Source organism: Sprattus sprattus, assembly GCF_963457725.1.
Source record: "Sprattus sprattus genome assembly, chromosome: 2".
In the NCBI taxonomy this organism is placed as follows: domain Eukaryota; kingdom Metazoa; phylum Chordata; class Actinopteri; order Clupeiformes; family Clupeidae; genus Sprattus; species Sprattus sprattus.
In genome coordinates this window covers 42701974-42724061 of record NC_137921.1, presented here as the reverse complement: position 1 = coordinate 42724061, position 22088 = coordinate 42701974, and the positions used below count along the sequence as shown (strand labels likewise).

The following is a 22088-nucleotide window of genomic DNA, read 5'->3' as shown; positions in this document are numbered from 1 at the left end:
AAGACCAAACTTACTACATGGACCGCTTACCTCATCAGGAAGACGCTTAAGAAATTTGGTGACCTTTGACCTCTAGGTGGCGCTGTAATTAGCAAAAATGCCTTTTGGCCTGTAGCTGTTGACGTGTTTGGAATTTCAACTTACTAGTGGGATCTATACATGCTCTTGGAGGTCTTTAGATTGACACATGCAAATATGTGACATTATCATAATTGATAAGGGCGCCATATTGAATTTAGTCAAAAACACTAAAAAGCAAACACAGGTCACAAATTTGATCTGATCTTCACCAAAATTGGCGCAGACCATCATTAGACCATGCCTTATAACTGCATACGTTTATGGAACAATTGACGAAAGCGTTCGCCAGTAGCAGCCAATCGAATTAGGCGGCGAAGCCGCCAAACAGGAAGTGAGCTCATATCTTGGCAACCCTGTAATGTATCAAAACCAAACTTGGTACATGGACTGCTGACCCCATCTGGGGGACAATCAATACATTTGGTGACCTTTGACCTTAATTTAATCCAAAACACTAAAAAGTTTGCACAGGTCGCGAATTTGATCCGATCTTCACCAAAATTGGCGCGGACTTCCTAAAGACCATGCTTTATCACTGCATTGCGCTCTGAAAGCATTCGCCTTCAACAGCCAATCGAATTTGGCCGATTCGCTGCATGAACCCTCCATCGCTGCTTGCAGCTATATTTTTATAATTGTATTCTTGTTTACCCTTTCTTTTTTGTATGTGTGATGAAGCCAATTGTACTTTGTGTTAATCATGGAATAAAATGTCTGTGTTCATTAAGTTAATTTATTTCATCGCCATCTGATTGACAGGTCTTAGTTAAGAAATCCCTCACCGTGTGTAGTCTGTGGGAAAAATGTTGTTGTTTTGTCCACCGGGAGCAGCATTGTCATTAACCCTTCATTACCTCTCGGCTGTTGTCGTAGACCTGTGACAAATCCTCCATGCTAAGCTACTCAGTGTCAAATCGAGAAGTTTTGAGAAGGCCAGGAGACGAGTACCGGGTTGGCCACTCCCGCACATCCACCGCTGGAGTGTCTCCAGTCTGACCGTCAGTGGAAGTCAGGTCATATACCAGCCACTCCCACATCGCTGACTTTTATTATGTGACGCTTTCGGCAAACTCGGAAGTAACGATCTATACAAGAGAAGGAGAGGAATCCCCTTTTAGTGTTTTTTTTCACAGTAGAAATGTCTTTATAGTCATGTAAACGGATTCCTTGTCTAAAGACTTGACGCATCGACATTTGTCTCTTCCAGAACTGTCAAAATAATTTAATATATGCATTTGCACAATGTCCAATAAAACCAACAATTTACAGGTAAGAACGAACTTTTACTCGTGTCTACTTGCTTGTGACAAGTAAATCGCCTATTTAGAGGAAACTGAGGCTAGTTCTATTAGCGAGTCTTAGTTATCTTTTGGGCCTCTGAAATAGTATAAATAACAATGTTTAAAGGGGTGGTTTTGCGCATAGCTCCAAACAAGGAAGCAGATTAGTAGGCGATTAAATCAAAGTTACCTATATGAAATGTTCGTCTGGATAATAAGCTGACAACCAACTCTATTAAAGTTACATAAAAATATAATGTTAAAAATAATAATCTACTTAAATTTGGAAGGCTACAGAAGGTTAAAAGTACTCAATCTAGAAAGTTGACACTGCTCTTCACGTCATGCTTAGCTGACAACACATTCTAACCAATCACTGAGAATAGCATCTTGCAGAACAAGGTGTCTGGTATGAATGGGCACAGCCCTTTCTTTTGTCTGATGCTCACAGCTGTTTTTTCTTCCAAACAGAAAGCCATTGACTTGGCAAATAAGGCATCAGAGGAAGATAAAGCCAAAAACTATGAGGAAGCCCTGCGTTTATATCAACAATCAATAGAGTACTTTTTCCATGTGATGAAATGTAATGAGTTTTTGTACTGTTGTCTCCTTCCTCAAAATTAACCTCAAACACAGAGCAAAAGCTTAGTCACATGTACTGTACCTTATCCTAAATCATACTTAATGATAACAATTTAATGGACAAAAGTGTTAAAGGCACCCAGTGCAACTTTATGTAAACATTCAATGAAAAATAAACATTCAATTTCTAGTCTTTTTTACACGTAGTTAGTTTCAATAACTCCATACCATTACATATCGACATTCAAGGAGCAAAGATGAGACGTCGTTGTGTGGTGAGAACTGATAGAAAATCGTAAACAACAACAATCGCCAGTGGGGAGAGGCCATTTTTCCATTGACTGGAATTCTGCTTTATTTATTGTAGGTAACAAAAAATAAAGAAAATGGCGGCGATTGTTGTTGTTATCGATTTTCTATCAGTTCTCACCACACAACGACGTCTCATCTTTGCTCCTTGAATGTCGATATGTAATGGTATGGAGTTATTGAAACTTACTACGTGTAAAAAAGACTAGAAATTGAATGTTTATTTTTAAGCCTCGAAAGTTGCACTGGGTGCCTTTAAATATATCACTACACTTTTCAATTTGAAGTCCTCCCTCACCTTCTAATGCAAATCCATTTGTTGTGGTGTAATATGAGACTGTGGTATAATGGTCACTGTAAACCGGAGGACATAATGTGATGCATCACCATGTCTTTGCTTCAGATGAAGCTCAGGGAGAGAGGGCCAAGCAGAGCATCAAGGCCAAGTGTATGGACTACCTTGAGCGGGCAGAAGAACTGAAAGTACACCTGAAGAAAGAAAAGGCCCAACCTGCCAAACCTGTGAAAGAGTCGGACAGCAAAGGGTGAGAGAGGCTTTGTGAGACAGTGGCACACGATAGAACCTAGAGGTACCTACCTATATAACAGGACAAGGCTGTTTCATTCTCCTGGGAATGCTATGGCAGCCAGTCTGCCCTTCCAGCATAACACACCCGCTGCTTCACACCTCACAATGACACTCACCTCCCTGTTTCTTTCCTCCCCATCTATTAAAGGTGCAGTCCACGATTGTAATCCATACACTTTTTCTCAAATTCAACAAATTGCTCCTCATGGTCGTCGGCATGGCAGTTAACTGTGTGCGCTCAAAAAACATAGTGGCTCTTACCAAGCCTAAACTATTTTAGCCAATCAACACATTGCATCAGGAGCAAGGAAGGAAGGGGTATAATTTCACTGACTGTTGAGCTTAAATATCAACAGAATCAAAGAATATCAATTACTGATGTATACTGTGCTATATGTACAGTGTTCTATTATTTATATCATATCAACTGTTCTTGTTATGTTTGTATGCTTAAAAAGTTTTCTGGCTGCACTTGGTTTTTGAGAGTTAGGTAATTACCTCTGACAGAATAGCCATTTATGGGGTGTGTTTGTAGGGTGTGGCTGTAGAGCACATTGAGAGAACATTTATGTTTGTAATAGATATATATGTAATAAAAAGGAAAAAAAAAACAGGATTAAGAGCTATGCAACCTAATGCAGAAGTCCTTAACCCGGTCTTTCTTTACAAACCATGCTGTGCCTTGGTTACAGTGTATATATTCCCTATACTGTTTAGTAAAGTGACTACTTCTCGGTATCTCTGCTCACTCATCTATCCCAGTAAACCAGTTATTTGCATTAGCTGATTACCACGGGCTGATGTGGATATGCAGCCTGAATTGCTGACTGGTTTCAGAGGGGCAGCAAAGCCTAGCCTTTAGGTTGGACTTCGCCAACTAGTTCAGCAGTAGCTCTCCCAGTGATCAAACCCAATGTAAATATAACCTAAAATGTCCAATGACATTTGAGTCAATGAAAGTTAATTTTTTTGGCTGTCAGAGCACCGGCTCCATTCCATACAGCAGAACCAATGGCTTTTCACCTGTCATATTGGTGCATAGATAATTGAATGATTGGTGGATTATGAGTGCATATTATTATTATGCCACACTATTACAGAGCTGACAGTGATGGAGAGGACCAAGAGAAAAAGAAGTTCCAAAACCAGCTTCAAGGTAAAATAATCAGCGCTTGTTTTGCCATAGATTATACATAACATCCATAATAATACCATTGTGACCGGTTCTCTTTCTCATCAATGTAAAGTAAGTCTCCAGCAAGGTCATGGGTTCAATTCTGAAATTCAAATTCAAATGGTGATCAAATGTATACCTTCCTTAGGCTGTAGGTATTTCTAGGTAAGAAGTCTCAAATTTGACTGTAAGTCAGGCAAAATAACCTAATGAGCACACAGTAGTCAACCCCTTACTTTGAAATCATTCCATCGTGAGGCACTATAGATTTTCAAATCAGGCTTATGTAAATGTTTTATTCTGTCTCAATAGGTGTGGTAATTCATGAGGTGAACTGTTGTTATTTGTAGGTGCAATTGTCATGGAGAAGCCAAACATTAAGTGGAGTGATGTGGCTGGCTTGGAGGGAGCTAAAGAGGCATTGAAAGAAGCAGTCATTCTCCCCATCAAGTTTCCCCACCTTTTTACAGGTACAGCTCTTCAGGTTTTTTATGCTTGTTTCTATTGCGTCATGGCTTACAATGTTAGATTTGACAAAATGATTTACATTCAGACCTCAATTACACAAAAGATTTCTCACCCATCTCGCTCTCAAGGAAAACGGACTCCATGGAGAGGTATCCTACTTTTCGGCCCTCCAGGAACAGGGAAGTCTTACTTGGCTAAGGCTGTGGCCACTGAAGCAAACAACTCCACATTCTTTTCCATCTCTTCCTCTGACCTGGTGTCCAAGTGGCTTGGAGAGAGTGAAAAGTGAGAGGCAGAGTCATGTAGAGGGTTGGAGGTATTTAGGTGAAGGTGTAGAGATGGTGTCATGAATATGAGATAGAGCTGTTGGGTATCCACTAAAGGTATCACAATTGTAATGTTTTTTCTAATCTACACAATACGTCTGTCTACAAAATGTGTGGATGTGATGTTCTGGTTTGGAAACTGATTTCCATACCTCACTCTTCGTGTTCAGGTTGGTGAAATCCCTGTTCAGCTTGGCCCGAGAGCACAAGCCCTCTATCATCTTCATTGATGAAATTGACTCCCTGTGCGGCTCCAGAAGTGATAATGAGAGTGAAGCTGCTCGTCGTATTAAAACAGAGTTCCTGGTCCAGATGCAAGGTGAGCTAGGAACCTGAAGACAGCCCATTTTTATAATTTGTCATGAGTGTATCTCTTTTAACTACATAATCTGCTTCCTTTTTAAGGTGTTGGAAACGATAATGAAGGCGTCCTTGTGCTTGGAGCAACCAACATCCCTTGGACACTGGACTCAGCCATTAGAAGAAGGTAGATCACATAAATTGCTAACACATAACCAACACAAGATAAAAGTACCCTGGAAATAAAAAAGGGAGAATGTATAGTAAATGTTGAATGCATGTGTTTGCATGAGTATGTAAATTTGCTAAATTTTGTGTCTGTTGCTCAGGTTTGAGAAGCGAATCTACATTCCTTTGCCTGAGGAAGGCGCCCGCTCTATCATGTTTAAGCTTAATTTAGGCAACACTCCCAATGACCTGAGTGAGGCAGACTTTGCCACTCTGGGGCATAAGTCAGTGGGCTACTCTGGTGCAGATATCAGTGTCCTCGTTCGCGATGCCCTCATGCAGCCTGTCCGCAAGGTGCAGTCTGCTACTCACTTCAAACAGGTAAAGAGAGAATACAAAGGCCAAGTCAGAGTGGCTCATAAGACGTGTCTGCTTCACTATGTGTCACTATGACTTCATAGCCAATTGACCAGTAGCAAACAGAATAGCAACGGTCACCCTTAGAAAATGTGGATGTTTTGTGTCATCAGTCTATAAACACAAATCAGCAGTGAAAGCATTTTCTGAAATTGAAAGTGAAAGTGCATGTTTCCTTAAAATAGACATTTTGAATGTGTTTTGTTTTTGTTGTTAATTACCACTAATTCATACACCATCCATGACACCAGGTACGAGGAAAGCAGTGGAACAATCCAGATGAGGTGGTTGATACCCTTTTGACCCCATGCTCTCCAAGTGACCCCAATGCCATAGAGAGGACCTGGATGGAAGTGTCAGGCAATGAACTTTTGGAGCCGATTGTTACCATGGTAAAAAATCATTAAGTATTTTTTTTTTTACATGTACTGAAACAAGTAGTCAAATGAGCAGCAAATATCATTCATGACTATCTTCATTTACAGAAGGACATGCTGAAATCCCTCGAGAGGACCAAACCTACTGTCAATGAGGAAGACTTGGAGAAGCTTAAGAAGTTCACAGAGGACTTTGGCCAAGAGGGCTTATGATCTGCACAGGAAATAACACCACAGTAATACATATATGACTATTTATCTTTCTGTCTAGTACTTTATCATTCCTTCAGTGTTTTGTCTGAGAGTGCCAAAGGCTGTTTCTGCTTATTGCAATAAAAACATTGTAAAATGAAATGTGAACGGTCATCTGCTGTCAATTTGTTAACACTGCAGTATTATTAGCATCTGTGGAAAGGGGAGTTGATGTTCGGAACTCATAGTACATATACAGTTGTATATTTTACTCACTCTCTTACATACACAAACAATTTATAATTGAATCTCAATATGCTTGTCTCTTCTCGTGTGTTTGCAAGAGAACTTGGAATTTAGCCAGTTGTTTAAGGAAAATAGCTCAGTTTCAGACCAGTCAAAATATATACACAACCAGGTAAAAGTTCTCCATACTGTTTTTATAGATGCAATTGTTTTATTTTAGTGTTTAGTAAAATTACAATACATTATTAAGCTGAAATGCAAGACCTTTGACTTAATACTAATTAATGTCGTATATTTAACCATCCTAAATAGAATCATCAGAAATGCTGCTCAGAAGATATAACATATAAGCAAAACAAAGTAATGAACCTCCAGTCTTGGTGTTCTTCTTACCCTTCATCTCTTTGGTAAAAAAAAAACAACAAAAAAACATCTTCATAAGTATTCAAACATAGTCAGTCTCGCCTTTTAAAGATAACACATTGAGACAGCACATGATGTGAAAAGCACACAGTCAATAAATAACGTCAGTATTGGTACTGATTTGTGAAAGTGCAGGGTGTTGTGAATGGAATTATTTCTGACCCATCATTTCTAATGGCTGGATGCCCTGAGGCTAGTATAAAGCATAAGTTTAAGGAGAATGCGTTCCCTAATTACCCTTCATATTTGTGCATCTTAACCTGGACAAAACATTTTCCTGTTTGTAAATATTTGAGACAATAAATAATAAAACACATTTTGAGAAGACACAAGGTGGTGAAATGTTCTGACAAATGCCAAACCTTGGATATATGATATAATATATATAAAATATATATATGGATTATGGCCTTTAAGAATCAAATTCTTGAACTAAGGGAGTATAAAACATACTGTACATCAAAGAAACAAAATAATCAACAAAGCTCATGAGTAACAGTACAAATAAATGTTGACTAAAACTAGATAAGAAAATATGAAACATACTGAACTTGAAACTCAAGGAGGGTCGGCTTGGGTGTGCAAAGGCTAAGGAAGGTGCAAAGGTAAAGGAAGGTGCAGAACAGGGCTACCTACATCTGCAATAGAGCAAGGCACCCATACTGACATATTAGACAAACAAGTGATCAAAGTACTCAATAGCTACCCATATTGTATGCAAGGAGATTTCACTTATCTGGAACATTGATTCCCTCATGGTGACTCCAAGTAGGCTTTGATGAAAAAGCACTTAAACAACCTATCTACCACATATAAAAATTAATAGTTATTAATAAATTAATCTAAACAAATATTGTTCCCTTCATTATTATATTCATCACATCAGTTGTTGTTATTCTATGGTTAACATTAGCTATTCTCATAGGTATGTAATTTCTAAGGAGCCTGACATAATGTGAGGTACAGGGGATAATTGATCTTTGGTACAAAGACAGGGAGGTTAGTTGAAACATAAACACTTCAAAGCCCAACTAACACATGGATAATAACTATTTTATTGCAGTGGTACTGCAGTTCAACCTTCACTAGGACAGCTGCCTGAACAGTGCGTCACCTGTGGGGTAAGACAAATGTGGAGGTTGGATGCTGTTGGGACCATATTAGAACACAGAGAAAAGGGATCCGAGAGCCAATCCAGTTGCAGCACCAGCAAGCATGCCCAGTGCTACATCACCTGCATCGTCACGGCGACGCTCTTGGACAATGACATGGTTGACTCCAGGAGGAGGATATGCTCCTAAGTGACAGAGACAGTCATCATAAGACATGTACCATTCTTTAAATGCACATTATTCAGAACACAATCTGTTTCCAATTTCATCAATTTCAGGAAAAGTGTTCACAGGTAAACCTGCGCTAAGAGAACACTTTATTTGCTTACTGTATTTGTTTATTTGTTTTTCAAGACATACCTTGGTACTGGTAAGGGTAAGCAACAGTGTAGTATTGACCATCAGCAGAATACACCATTTGTGTGCCATGTGGGGGCTGAGTAGCATAGCCTCCATATTGGTCTGGACAGTAACCCTGTTTAATGGAAAATATAGTAAAATGTTAACACACATAGTACTATTGTGGATCCCAAAATACTATTATGACTCAATATGTATAGTCCTGGTACCAAAAGAAATAGTGAAAATATAAGATTAAACTAAAGGCAAAAAAAGTGTTTAGTACCTGAGAGGTTGGGGCACACTCTGAGTATGGTGGAGGAGCCGTAGCAACAACCTCCTCAGCAAAGCCAACATGTGGTGTAGCCACAACCTAAAGCACACCCAAATCAACACTGCAGTTAAGTCAAATTAGCTTTATGGTGGCCAAATGCCCATGCCTAAACACTGCCCAAGGCAAGAGCTTAAAAAGGATTTCAAAAGAAGCATTGGCTGAAGTGAAGGATGTTATATAACTTAGGACATGTAGGTTTAGTAATTTGTTGAACAAAACTCTGATATGTAAACTGTCTGCTTAGTTAAAATGTCATAACAGTAATATCATGGTTCCTGGCATGAGCCAATAGCTGACCCCATAACTTACAATGTCTATTTTTACCCTTCCAGTACTCCTCATAGTGTGTAGTTAAGCCAGCAAATACCAAATATATGACGACTTTCTTTTACATGGGAAGGTGGCACATACCCGGTACAAAACATTGATTAACTTCAAACAAAACAGACACTGGTTCCAAAATGTGGTTGTGTCATTGAGGGAAAACGAAATCTTGAGCATTTTCAACTCAACATGATCTCTGCTCAAAGGTCATTGGCTTGTGTTAGCCAACAGGGTGGGAAATAAAAGTCCAGTTGGCCTGAGAGCAGTCTTGCAATACAAGTCTTTACCAAGTCTTAGTGCTACAAACAAAAATCACTCACCGTATTAACTCTAGCATCCTGGAGAGCCATTGTCCATGCCCTGTTATAAAAGATAGTCAAGACAAAATGACCTCAAAAGCTATGGTACCTTACTCTCTCACTTACACAATAGTTTAAACAATTTACCAAGTTACTCCCTACAGGTCAGGGCTAAGCCCCAAATGTTTTCAACTCCTAGCAAAGCTCCTGCCTTTACTTTAGGTAAGAATGAGTGTATCTGTTTGTGAAATAAACATTTAAAAGGTTTAAAGTTCCCTGTGTGTTCTTATCTAAAGGTGTGGTTATACTTTCAATCCGGATCTCCTCATAACATAATGTTAATCTTAATCAAGGATGAAGACAGCATACATAATAGCTTTTAGCGCGCTGGTGGGGCTCCATGCTCTGCTGTAGATGCCCCCTTTTTTTGACCCTGCCTTTCAAACAGCCTGAACCTGCCACTGAGAGAGTCTTACAGAGCATCATCTGAGCTGTCTGCACAGATGCTGATAACCCGTCCATCTCTGCAGACGATTTGCAGAAGGGAATCACGACCCTTGCCCTCAGGTGGGGTCAGTTCTGTGGACAGAGAGAAAAAAATGTGAAAAAGATGTGACAAAGACCATTCAGCTGGTCGAACACAAACACATATATATCAGCAGGATGGCAAGGCTTACAAGAGTCCAAAACAATCCTAAAATACACAACAGTCTAGAGAACACTATCTGGTGCAGTGTATCTGACCATACGTTTCAACGCTTTTGAAATTAGTTTTACTGTTCACTCCTCCAAGTAAAACTGACTAGCCACCGGAATAAGTCTCCCCACCTCGACATGCATTGGTGTTGCGGATGTTTATACAGTCGATCCTCATGTGTATCTCATCCTCCATGTCGCGCCGCTGCTGATCATCATAGAACACAAGCCTTCCATCAGACCAAAGATCGAACCAATTATTTTTCCATCGCCGCAAGATGGTGCCTGTAAAGTATTTCACATAAATGTTAATTTGATTGCATATCTGAACTGAGTCTGGCTCACAGCATTGTGAATGTCAAATGTAATTGTTTGATTTGTGTTCAAACACCACTAGCCGTCCTGGTAAGGTGCATTACCACTAAGAATGTGACCTTGAAGTGATAGTGACAAAATGCTATGGGTCCTAATGTTTTCAGTAATGTCATTAACAGGCCATTAAAAGGAATGGAAGTCAAGTTGAGGTCTGAAAGACAAGTACATTTTCGGAGAGAACTGGATCAGATACTCTCTATATAAGCTAGAACACTTCCAATTAAGGCTAAGGAACAGCACTGACCCATGCTATGTGCAGTAAGGCTAAAACAAATCCCTGCAGACACCTGCAAAGCATCATTCAACTCAATTCAACTGGGCTCAGCAGACACAGAGAGCTACATTTTTGCAAATGTCTGTGTGCCGTGTGTACATGAGTAGCTATTTGCTATGAACTAGGAGCTGATGACCAATCAACTATAATCAATCCATACAGATGTCGTTAAGTGCATTCAATGTAACGTTCTTCCCTGACAAGTGTGTCGACCTCACTTTGAAAGTTTTAAATATGGAATTGTAAATAAGCAGACTTATTTCAGCCTTGAACATAAACTACTAATATAACCTGTTATATAACTATAAACTATTCGTTCAGTTATTTTGTAGAAGGACCTACTCACTTTGTCTATGAAGCCATCCACTTTTCACGAGAGCCATCCTCGGGGACCTGGCGTAGCACTACAGAAAAACGAAAGGTTAATATTATAACCTATATCTGGTACATTTACAGCTGCGTGGGTACGTACGCCTACTGTCTCGGCTACACATTTATATATATAAAAAAAATTAAGATGGAGCAGAGATACAACTTATGCTAACTTTAAGTGACCCCACCAAAAAAAAAAAAAAAACATTTAGACTGGCATTTACGATGACATGCAAACATTATTTTGGTGTAAGTTCCACGTCCAATAGGATGTTTTCATCTTGTAAGCTTACCACAACCTGCTATGCCTGCTAGTTCCGCTAGCATCTGCCGCTTTCAATTACAGCAGCTGACTACTTCACACAGGGCAGACTGACAAGTACAGCCCAAGATAATATCTGAAATGATGCATTCCTATAGAGATATTAACTATCTCAAATGAAATACCAATAAAAGCGTGGATCCTGTATAGAACTCTTTGTAGGCTAAGGCCTGTAATGGAAAAAGATCCAGTCTCCCACTCGATGACTAAAGCATCAGCTGACTTAAAAATGTTGTGAGAATGTTCACGAATATCCGGTAACCACTGAAGTCAAACAGAGGGTTGTCTCAAAATATGGAGTGGAATTGAGTGCACAGAGTACGCAGTCCTTTTCAGCAATTTAGGGCACATCTCGGTCCACATCCACAATACCCAGACCCATGACCCAAAACATAGGGCTCAATAAGATCGGGGTGCACAACGAGGTTCTTGATTTTTTTTTTTTAAGCAAAATATTTGGACCACAGAAGGGCAATTTACTCTTTTAATGGTAATGAATGAGAATGAATGATTAAAATCAAAAGAGCAATTAGTCATGCATCTATCCACGTCATTACACGTTTCAAGAATGGAGTACACGCACATTTTATTTCTAATGTTTGCATATCTTATTAACTCTGTCTGAGGAGCAATAAGGAGTTCTGTTCCAAAACTAGCACGCTGACTAAATGCATGCAAAAACTTTGCAAACACCACCAACAACCAGTTAACACTGATAGAAATTTGCCAACACACTAACTAGTTTATTTTGGCATTATAGCTGGCAATGTCATGCTGTGAAAACTTTTCTTCCATTTTTGAAGGGCATTCAAGCCTGGTACACAGAACTACATAGGGCGTATCCTGGATGGCTAGTGGGAAAAAACACAGGTGTTTATCTGTCCTTCACATAGGTTGCCTATAAAACCATACCTCAAAAAGTGTCAAATTGTTTCATAGTGTTAGTTTAAAAAAAGAAGAAATATTGAACTACCACGGTCGTATCTCTATAAAGCAAGTTACTGACCATACTTATTTTTTTCTTTTTCTACTTGGTTCTTACTTCTCATCTATTCTTCCATTGTTTTTAGCAACCATGGACATAAAGGGGAGGTAAAAATCTAACTATGTGACCAAGGTTAAAAACACTAATATCCCTGTCAGACCCAGATGAGATCTACTACCTTCTACCAGAAAAAAATTGCTACAGGCAGGTTGATTTGTTACTAAAAGTTGCTAAATGACATTGTGATGTCATGACGTAACTGATGTAACTGTGAGTAAACATTGGCAATTTCTGTGAAAAATATGATTTGAAATTGGTTAGTTTTGCGTTGTTTATCATCAAATATTTGTATTTGTAAAAGTAATATAAATATAAAAGCAACATATTTATGTGTTTTAATGATTTGACCAAAATCAAAATTAAGTTTGTCTTGTTGAGCGCATACTACTGCAGTCAGCCAACAATAGTGTTTGAGTCCCTTTTTAAAAGTTGCTAAATTAATTATCAATAAAGTAAGCAAATTAATAAAGTAGATACATAAATAAAATAGCTACATTTGTTGCTAGGTGCTTTTTGAAATTCAAAACTGGGAAGCACAAATGCCTAATGAATACTGACTTGACCTAATCCCAAAAAGCAACACATAAGAGTGATATAAAAGTTACAAAACTGAATATTTTTTGACTGGACCTTCACTTATGCCAGTCTAGTTTGCGGCAAACTTACCCCACAAAAAGGTTTGCCAACTGCAGGGCACCAGAGAAAGATGAATGCCTGGACAGTAATTTCACTTTCAGAATCACATAAAGTGTTGAATTATCATTCACATTAATTTGAAAGGCCATGGTGATTGTGCATGTCACAAACCACATCCAAAAAGGCAGCTACAGTGAACAGCAGCAATTGAACTAGATGAGAGGTTAAATAAAGAGGTTAAGTAAAATAGGCTTAGTCATTTAGTGGATTACTGCCGACATCACAACTACATTTACACTGACCTCTTGGCCTTTTCGGCTGTAGTGAGTAGCCTAGAGCCATATGTATTTAAAATGACTTGACAATTGCAGTGAAGTATTTCTTTCTTTCTTTTCTGTCATTTTTATCAAGCTACTCTGTATTTTTTCATGGTACATTCATATGTGACAAATACCTCATAATGTTGGGACATTTTACTGATGGCATGGCCCAAGTAAGATAGCTGATACAACTGTGCTCTCCAAGTGCTCTTGGATTCAAGGACTGCAGCACTATAACAAGGAATTATCCCTAGTTAATTCCAAAGTCCTTATACCTTATGAAAGATATTTTAAAATCAAGCCTACATGTAGAGTCACTGCTATACAGTTATCAACATCTTTCAGCAACTTAAATATTAGAGTTGAAGCTACCATAAGAAGTAGCCTACTGTAGTTTAGTCCATCTGCCAGGCACTAACAAGATAGTACTGATGAAAATGATTTTCTTTGATCACAAACTCTCAGTTATTAGCGAGAAAACCTCATTCTGATTGAAATAACACAGGAGGGTAGTCTTTTCACTACATGACATAGATGGTAACAGTGCACAAAGGGCTAACAACATAGCCAAACACACGGACAAGAATGAATGAGAACAGTAATGCACGCTAATATGAAACACAAAAAGGGGACCTAAACTACATTCTTAATTCGAGCACTACTGTACAATTAAATATACACATTCTTGCTACACATTCACACTGTATTCTGGAAACTAACAGTTTCTGATAACGCGGAAGCTTTTACTACCCTTGCATGCGACAGTGTTATTAGAATTAGCAACAACTTGATGAAGAATGTATAATACGTGTGTGGGCAAGTTTTTTTTTTTTTTTTTTTTTTACTGTAGGTACACATCTCGTAGCCCACAGGTCCTTAGAGGAAAATGGGCCAAACCCTAATGTTATCCAATCAGAGCAGCTTACCCTAATAAGTCGTTTTTGACCCAATAGTAAAGAAGGACATCATGAATTATTAATAAGGAATTTCAATTCGGTGGCTGTTCACGAGGAGAAGAGAATATTTTTAACCATCCTGAAACAGCAGAAATGGCGACCGCAATATACCTTGAACATTACCTTGATAGTGAGTAAAAAGATTAATCTATGTCGCTGCTGTTACCTGATGCTTACCTTTGGACATCGGGCTGGTAGCACCTCAGCTAGCGTTAGCTGACTATCGTAGACTGCCATGTAGCTACAAAACAAACGTTCTACGTATGGAATTACATAATATAATTGTTTGTCATTAAACTGCCAGTATCTGCAACAGTCCAACAGCTGTATTTCTAAACTTTTCCTCAGAACATTCCAAGTTTGGTGTGTGTTTTTGACAGTGGCCAAGTGTATTCGTTGTCAAACTGTTGGTTACTTGGCTAGCAAAATGCACGTATGTTTTTGAGACCATGCTAAGCGGTTTTAATCAGGAAACTGTGAAGCGGCTAACCTAGCCTTGCTTTAGCTGAATTTGTTTCGTTAGCAAACAGGGAAAAGGGCTGCTGTTATGCTTCTTGAGGGAATGGAGCCTCACTCCATAATGACAGTTCTCACAATGTAAGGTTAGTTTCCACAGAGTAGCATTAACAATCTGACAGGGCTACGCCTTCAGTAATGTTGAGTGAGTGAGTTGGTAGGACATTGGTTTCTCTCATCAGCTAGCTTACCAAGATAACATTCACGTCATCTCATTGGGTGTGGGTGTAAAGTAGACTTAACTACAGTAACATTCGTTCTAAATACTTTGGGATGCGAATGTTGTTTACGGAAGTCGCTAACAATTAAACTGCTAAGCTTTTCAGCCACTGTCTAACGTTAACTCGCAAACAAACCTTTTCATTTCTGGTAGAAACCTTCAACACAGCAGAGGGCGGGATTTGTGGTTTGAAAGTGCGTCACAACAGACGATGGTGTCGTCTGACATAGAACCTGTCCAGTCTGTCGTTATACAATAAATATACTGTCAACAGAACAAAACAGTAGGAAGTATGAAAAAATATTCATACAATATAGTTAGCTAGGTTGTATACTGATGGTTACTTTGTTAGTCCATACAATTTTGAAGATTATTCGGGCGTGCCCACCTGTTACGCTCTGTTGGACTTGTCTTAGGAAGAAACAGGAATGCACCCAGCAATAAATGTACATTTTCATTCTCTTTAGGTATTGAAAATCTGCCATGTGAACTCCAAAGAAACTTCACATTAATGAGGGAACTAGATAGTAGAACTGAAGGTATGGCTAAAAGATATCACATATTCATCATTGGCAAATAATCAGAACGAAGTTATGAACCCTTAGATTAACTTTGATTGATTCTTTGTGGCTCTTTATTTGTATCCTGGCAGAGAAGAAGGGGGAAATTGACAAGCTAGCTGAAGAGTATATTGCAAATATCCGGAGTCTGGCATCTGAACAGAGGGTGGAGCACCTGCAGAAGATTCAGAATGCCTACAGCAAATGCAAAGAGTACAGTGACGACAAAGTACAACTTGCCATGCAGACATATGAAATGGCAAGTGTTGTATAAACTCTTTCCTAATGTTCTTTCCTGCTATTGGTGTCCTTGGTATAGGTTTGTGGTCATGAACTGTTTTTGATGTTTTTATATTTTTGTTTTTGAAACAAGTTTAGAACCTAGTTTTTGTATTTGGTATCTGCTAAATAATGCTGCAGTGTCCATTCAGCAATGTAGTTACTCAGGTACATGACTTAACCAGACTGTTTACATCTATCCATTTCAGGTGGACAAACACATCCGAAGACTTGATGCAGACCTTGCACGATTTGAGAATGAGCTGAAAGAGAAGTTGGATGTCAGTGGCTATGAGAGTCCAGATAGTCGGGCACTAAAGAGTGAGTCTAAACTGTAAGAAGGGATTTGCTTTATTATATCACAAATTAAATTTTAATTTGTCTCATCATCATCCTGTCAGAAGGTGGAAGAGGACTGAAAGAGAAGAGAGCTACAAGAGGCAGGGGAAAGAAAGGGTCGGAGGAGGAATCGCCACGGAAGAAAAAAATTAAAAACAGGTAAGCCTGTGCCCCGTGTAAACAAAAAGACATTTCAGTTGATCCCATGGGATTATTGTAAGTTTTTGCCCAGTACTATTGAATTCTGATTGCAGTCTTCTGGAATTGTCTTCAAATGACAGTCTTCTAAATGTGGAAGGAAATATCTTCTTTTGGGTGATGGCAAGGACGTTGGTCTTCAATTTGAAGGCAAATAGCTAGATAGATTTTTCTGTAAAGAAAGCAGGAATCCTAGGAGTTTGTTATATAGTGGCATGATTTGATTATCATCCAAACTCAACAGAACCTCAGTTAGTGGGTGGGTAAGACAGAAGCTGCAAGTTGTGTATGAGTATTGGCTCATTAAAACATATTTCTGTCTGGTTGTAAAATGGAGACATAATCAGGTTGTTAAGAAATAAGGAGTTGAGGTTAACTCTTTGCCGGTTAATGGCAGCAGATTGTCTTCAATGAGATCAGACATGGTGTTGTACACATTGTTTATTTTATTGAGTTAACGATTCCCTTTGAAGATGCGATTGAGAAAGCCTTTGGAAGGAAGGAGCTTAAGTATGTGGAATTGGTAGCAGAACCAAGGAAACAAGGTTGGCAAATGGAGAGATGTGGAGATGTGTGTAAGAAGCTTTGTAGCTAAATCAACCATGCTTCTGTTGGATTTATTTTTTTGAAGAAAGTCACTTGAAGGAGCTGTCTGAGGCTGCTGAAAGAGTAAGCCAGTGGTTATCGATAAGGCGCTCACAGGTTACTTGGGGACATGTGAATGAACCTGTATTGCATGAAGAAGCCTGTTGTCTCAATATGTTTGGGTGCCAAAGGTGGCCAAGGGTCGTATCCCATTTTATTCCCTAACCCTAATCTATGTTCGTAATCCTGGGGGGCTCTCCCACTCCCAACTCCTTTCCTTACCCTAACCTGGATTCATATCCAATTCCTACCCTAACTCTGACTGGAGTTACCCTCCCAACCCTTGCCCTTGATAGCCCGTGGCATGCCATAGTATAATGAGATTGATGTTTAGATAGTTTAGTTAGACAGGGCATAGTTCAGACACTGAGAACAGAAATCTTTTTCGAGGTGTATCTGTCGTTGACCCTGGTATTGACATGTGTCCTAACCCATCGTGAGTATGGAGGGGAGTGGAAGGTAGCTCAAATGACAACCCCGGCTAAATGCTTGCGAAGGCATCTTTGTTGTTGTTAAATATCTGTATAATGGTGATATTGCACCCTGTTGTTATAATACTTGTTGGGTATGAGTACTTGCATATGACTTGGCTGCTGTCGGAAGTCCCCACCCAATAGCACAAGGAATTTAACATAATTTCCTGTGTATAACTCCCACTTCAAACATATTTTTCAGTAATATGTTGGTTGACCTCAGGTCCCTGTTTACACAATTTTGGAGTGTTATTTAGTCCAAACAAATATGAAAACGATGTTAACATTGTTCAAAGCAAAGGCCCAGATAGTTACAGACAGTAATGACATCATTTGGGTTGAACTGTAGGCCGTGCAGGCAGTTAATAAAAATAAGGTTTTTCACTTGTATTCAGAATTCCATAACAAAGTAGGAACATGTCTTCTAGAGACTGTAGCGAAGTACAGTATCTTTGACAAATTCAGAGGATTTTCTCACCACTATGTTTTGCTGCTTCATGAAATGCATATCTAATTTATTGGCCAATTTTTGTCTTTTTGTCATATCATTTTTACATCAAGCCAAAAATGTGATCTGATCCAACTTCCTTAGGCCACTCAAATTATTACACTTTTGTGTCTAATGTCTGCATGCTTTACATTTTTTGATCTTTACCATATCAATTCAAGTCTCAATATGTTATTTCTTGTCTTCTAAAACCAAACAGTGCTGGATACATTTGTACTGATATTGTTTTGTTACGTCTCTGCCTTCAGTCCTGAATTTGGTGACTCACTGTTGTCAGTTCAGCCATCAGACGTCTTGGACATGCCAGTCGATCCTAACGAGCCAACATACTGTTTGTGCCACCAAGTCTCATACGGAGAAATGATTGGCTGTGACAATCCTGACGTGAGTGTTCCATTTCATTATGTATCAGTCAGATATGTTGCTTTGAAAGGCACATGATTCCATTTCAACTTTTGTAGTACTCTGTGCCATCTTCTGATAATTACCCTTTTTTAGATTTTTGATTTAGCAAACTAAGTCAAAACTCATACTATCATGAAACATATATTATGCGTTTATTTTAATCAAGCTTATCATTTTGCTTTCGAACAGTGTCCGATTGAGTGGTTCCACTTTGCCTGTGTTGACCTTACCACAAAGCCGAAAGGGAAATGGTAAGCCTGACACTAACATTTCATTTAGAGACTTTTCACTATGGATGGTTTTCAATCAACACTCATTTATACTTCAATCTTTCAGGTTTTGTCCACGTTGCACCCAGGACAAGAAGAAAAAATGAAACGTATATTTCTGAGGCTAAAAGATTACTTTTATAAACCATATATATTATATATTTAATATATGTATTTTTGTTTATGTAAGAAAATAGTGTTATATATATATATATATACATACAGTATATACACTCAGATGGCAGTTTATGAGGTACACCTAGCAAAATCTAATGCAGTCTTATACGCCAGTTCTGCAATAAATCCCCCTTCATGATTGTTATAATGACAGTTTATGTTTAAACAGTTTAAAAGAGGTGGCCATTCAACTATATGATCATTTTGGACTATGTAATTTGCGGTGCTGTTACACTGTATTGAATTAAACACAAAGGTGTTTCTTCAAAATAATAGAAACACATGTCAATACAACGCAATACAACAGCACCACATGCTGCAACCTCCAAAAAGAACACAACAGCTCTCTAAAGTAGGTTAACAAAGACTGTATATTATAACCTCCATGATGCTAGGTTTTATTGCAGGACTTGTGTATTAGACGGCATTAGTTTATGCTGTTTCTATAAGTTGCAACTGAGGGTAAATACAAAGGTCGCCATTAAGTCATGACCATATTTCCCTTAAATGTGGTCATAACAGAGCTTTTATTTTTTGAAGTACTTTAAATGTCCATTTTATTTGTCTATGGAGGACATTATTGCATCCTTATTCATCCATGCCTCGATGTTAGTATTGGACTTAGAATTTCAGTTGCATTGTTTTTTTCATCAAATGAGAGGACAAACACTTGTAGTCTTGAGTTTATATGTATATAATTTGAAAATATTTCATTCATTTTCATAGCTCTTGCACTCTTGTAGCTATGTTTTAAACCAACAAAAGACAGGTATATATTCCAACTCCGTCCAGTTGAGCACCAAATTAACCGAGCATAAAAAAAAAAAAATCGTATTTATTCTGCCTTTTGAATGTACCACATAGGGAGGAGTCCCAGGCAGAACTGCTGTAATTTTGCCAAATAATAATACTTAATCTGAATGCACTTATAAGCACTGCTGTTTAGTGGAATGGAAAAAATGAACTGTTATCCAATGAGATTCCTTCAGAATTGACCTGTGGTAAACCCTTACATCCAACACAAGATGTAAAAGAAAAGCATGTACATTTTTTTTTTTCAACTGTCAGATGAGGGCACAAAAGCGTACCAAAGTAAGCTTTGCCCATTGTATCAATTGTGTGCTTATGACATTCACTGCTGTTATTGTTTGTATTTTTGTTGATGGTTTTATCTTTACTCAAGTCACTTGCAATGATAGCCCTATAACTACTTGTGTAATCCTCTTGGCTATTTTAAAACGTTTTGTAAGACCAAATGTGAACAATAAAATAAGCTTCAGTGTGTATTTAGAGAACCTGTTCTAGTGGCACATTCTGTGTAATGTTAAATTTGTCCTGTATTGGGAAAATACACTGACACTTGCAGCTACCTTGTGTGATACATAGAGGAAATTTAATTGTAATAGTTATTTATTCTTATCTTTACTTTGCCAGTCATCAATAATGATTAGGAGACAATCATCGGGAGAATGCTAATATAATGGCAAGTGAAACATTTTGCCCAAAGATAATTCCACTGCTGTTCATTCTATGTATTTCTCCTACTGAAATGGGTACTTTTTGTATTTTTCATGGGGCATAGACTTATTTTCACTTGATTGTGAATATACAAGTATCCTTATTCCAAAAAGAACATTGTTCCTAGAGGAGTAAGCATCTTTGTATATCAGTGTTTCATTTAAAATGTCAAGAAATAATAAATATGTACCAGTATTTGATATAGCATTGTGGTTTTATTTTATACTACATAGCTTGACAATCTGATTAAATTCAATTCCACTTGATCACCTAGGCATATTTGCCTTCTTATTAAAATAAATGACAGGGTTATTTAATAAACAGCTTTCAGTAAGATGAAAACTCCAATTTCATGCCAGCTAAAAACCATCATCAGACCCATCATTATCCCAGCTGCAGGCACCCTGACTCTCTACCTCTGTAAACTCCACTTCGACATCATAAACAAAGTCTGGGTCTCCCTTCTGCTTTCTGTTGCGTTCAAAGACTGTATCCATCTGAGCTTTCCTGCGCGCAAGCTCCTCGTCGCTTAGCTTATTGAGGTCCTCATCGTTTGGATCTTCATCTCGCAAAGCAGCCAGGCTCTGTTCTAGAGTGAGCCCCCGCAGGTGGTCACGCAGGAGTAAATGAAGCTTCTCTAGCTGGCTCAAGGATACACTCTCCAGGTAGTCCCTGTGACGAGCATTGTGTTTCAGCCGTTCTGCAGCCTTGCTGCAATCTACAGGTGTGGAGGCACAGTACAGGATATAGAACGCCCCAGAATGAACCATATCAGTGTGTACAACCAAATTCTATCAGATTAAATACTTAGGCATTAAAAGGACTGGCACAGAGTATTTATTCAAATCTATGGGATTATTACCACTGGTCCAGGCACGGTTCAATGTGCAGATGTAGAACACTGTCAGTCTGGTAATGGCCTAAATTACATGCAGGTCTTGTTTACAAAAAAACACTACTGCTTTGGTTTTAAATCGAAGAGACAGACTAACTTTAATATCATCTTGCTAAAATTGTAGTTGTAATAGTCGACTGTGTCTTACCTGAAAACTGTGAGAAGTTTCTCACTGGAATAACGCGTTTTCTCTTCTTGCCGGTGTCCTGGTCCTCGTAAATAACGACGACTGATGGTGGGCTAAAATTCACTCCACATCGTTTCGCCGTAAAGGGCATTGCCACTGTCCAGTTATGCAGTGTTTGTCTAGGTCAATTCATTCATGTGTACATAAAAAGTTCTACCTAATTTACCTAAATCTATAAATTACGGGAACCTACAGACGTGCACATCGGTTGCTAGCATGTTTAACTTGTTACTAGCTAGCCAAGGAACACACCCGACTCAGATGTTTTTGTTATTGAAGAAAGCAGTTAATCTGAAAATGTGACTATAACCCATGCCATTTTAGTCTTATATAACGGCTACCTGCGTCATATCTGTCATATAAAACAACTGAACACATTTAAATTACGAGGACCATACATTTAAATTTACCACATATTTTCCTGTGTTTTACCCCTGGTTGAAGTGCACAGTTTGACGGGGAGCTTAATAGATTGCCTAATATTTTGGCGAGCATACCGTGAAAACCAGTATTTGTGTTTACGATAAAACAACAACTGTTTGTGAGTACTTACATAAAATAAA

General features: G+C 38.5%; 4 protein-coding genes across 7 annotated transcripts; 2 read left to right on the top strand and 2 right to left on the bottom strand.

Moving 5' to 3' along the window:
• Window positions 1-1323: 1323 nt before the first annotated feature.
• On the top strand, window positions 1324-6284 carry LOC308360215 (vacuolar protein sorting-associated protein 4B-like; the record flags this gene model as incomplete). The annotated part of the gene is made up of 11 exons (XM_080832011.1): window positions 1324-1350; window positions 1833-1944; window positions 2656-2797; window positions 3942-3997; window positions 4366-4485; window positions 4612-4768; window positions 4980-5128; window positions 5215-5296; window positions 5439-5658; window positions 5946-6086; window positions 6180-6284. The coding sequence occupies 11 exons, from the start codon at window positions 1324-1326 to the stop codon at window positions 6282-6284; spliced, it is 1311 nt and encodes a 436-aa protein (XP_080688137.1).
• Window positions 6285-6736: 452 nt separating this feature from the next.
• Window positions 6737-14542, bottom strand: plekhb2 (pleckstrin homology domain containing, family B (evectins) member 2). 3 transcript variants are annotated; one of them, XM_080833271.1, is made up of 8 exons: window positions 14514-14542; window positions 11032-11089; window positions 10169-10321; window positions 9817-9919; window positions 9362-9401; window positions 8670-8756; window positions 8405-8519; window positions 6737-8229 (listed from the first exon to the last, which is right to left on the bottom strand). In XM_080833271.1, exons 2-8 carry the CDS (start codon window positions 11066-11068, stop codon window positions 8093-8095), a joined length of 672 nt encoding a protein of 223 aa, XP_080689397.1. In that variant the 5' UTR covers window positions 11069-11089; window positions 14514-14542; the 3' UTR covers window positions 6737-8092. The 3 variants fall into 3 exon arrangements, with proteins under 3 accessions (XP_080689397.1, XP_080689396.1, XP_080689398.1); XM_080833270.1 differs by lacking the exon at window positions 14514-14542 and adding an exon at window positions 11505-11574; XM_080833272.1 differs by lacking the exon at window positions 14514-14542 and adding an exon at window positions 11351-11555.
• ing5a (inhibitor of growth family, member 5a) lies at window positions 14362-20615 on the top strand. Of its 2 annotated transcripts, none has more exons than XM_080833269.1 (8): window positions 14362-14466; window positions 15540-15611; window positions 15725-15891; window positions 16121-16232; window positions 16316-16409; window positions 18323-18458; window positions 18669-18730; window positions 18816-20615. In XM_080833269.1, the coding sequence occupies exons 1-8, from the start codon at window positions 14430-14432 to the stop codon at window positions 18853-18855; spliced, it is 720 nt and encodes a 239-aa protein (XP_080689395.1). In that variant the 5' UTR covers window positions 14362-14429; the 3' UTR covers window positions 18856-20615. The 2 variants fall into 2 exon arrangements, with proteins under 2 accessions (XP_080689395.1, XP_080689394.1); XM_080833268.1 differs by having other exon boundaries at window positions 16313-16409.
• A 23-nt stretch (window positions 20616-20638) lies between these two features.
• Window positions 20639-21963, bottom strand: cep19 (centrosomal protein 19). The gene is made up of 2 exons (XM_080833267.1): window positions 21487-21963; window positions 20639-21161 (listed from the first exon to the last, which is right to left on the bottom strand). The coding sequence occupies exons 1-2, from the start codon at window positions 21614-21616 to the stop codon at window positions 20803-20805; spliced, it is 489 nt and encodes a 162-aa protein (XP_080689393.1). The 5' UTR covers window positions 21617-21963; the 3' UTR covers window positions 20639-20802.
• Window positions 21964-22088: the final 125 nt, after the last annotated feature.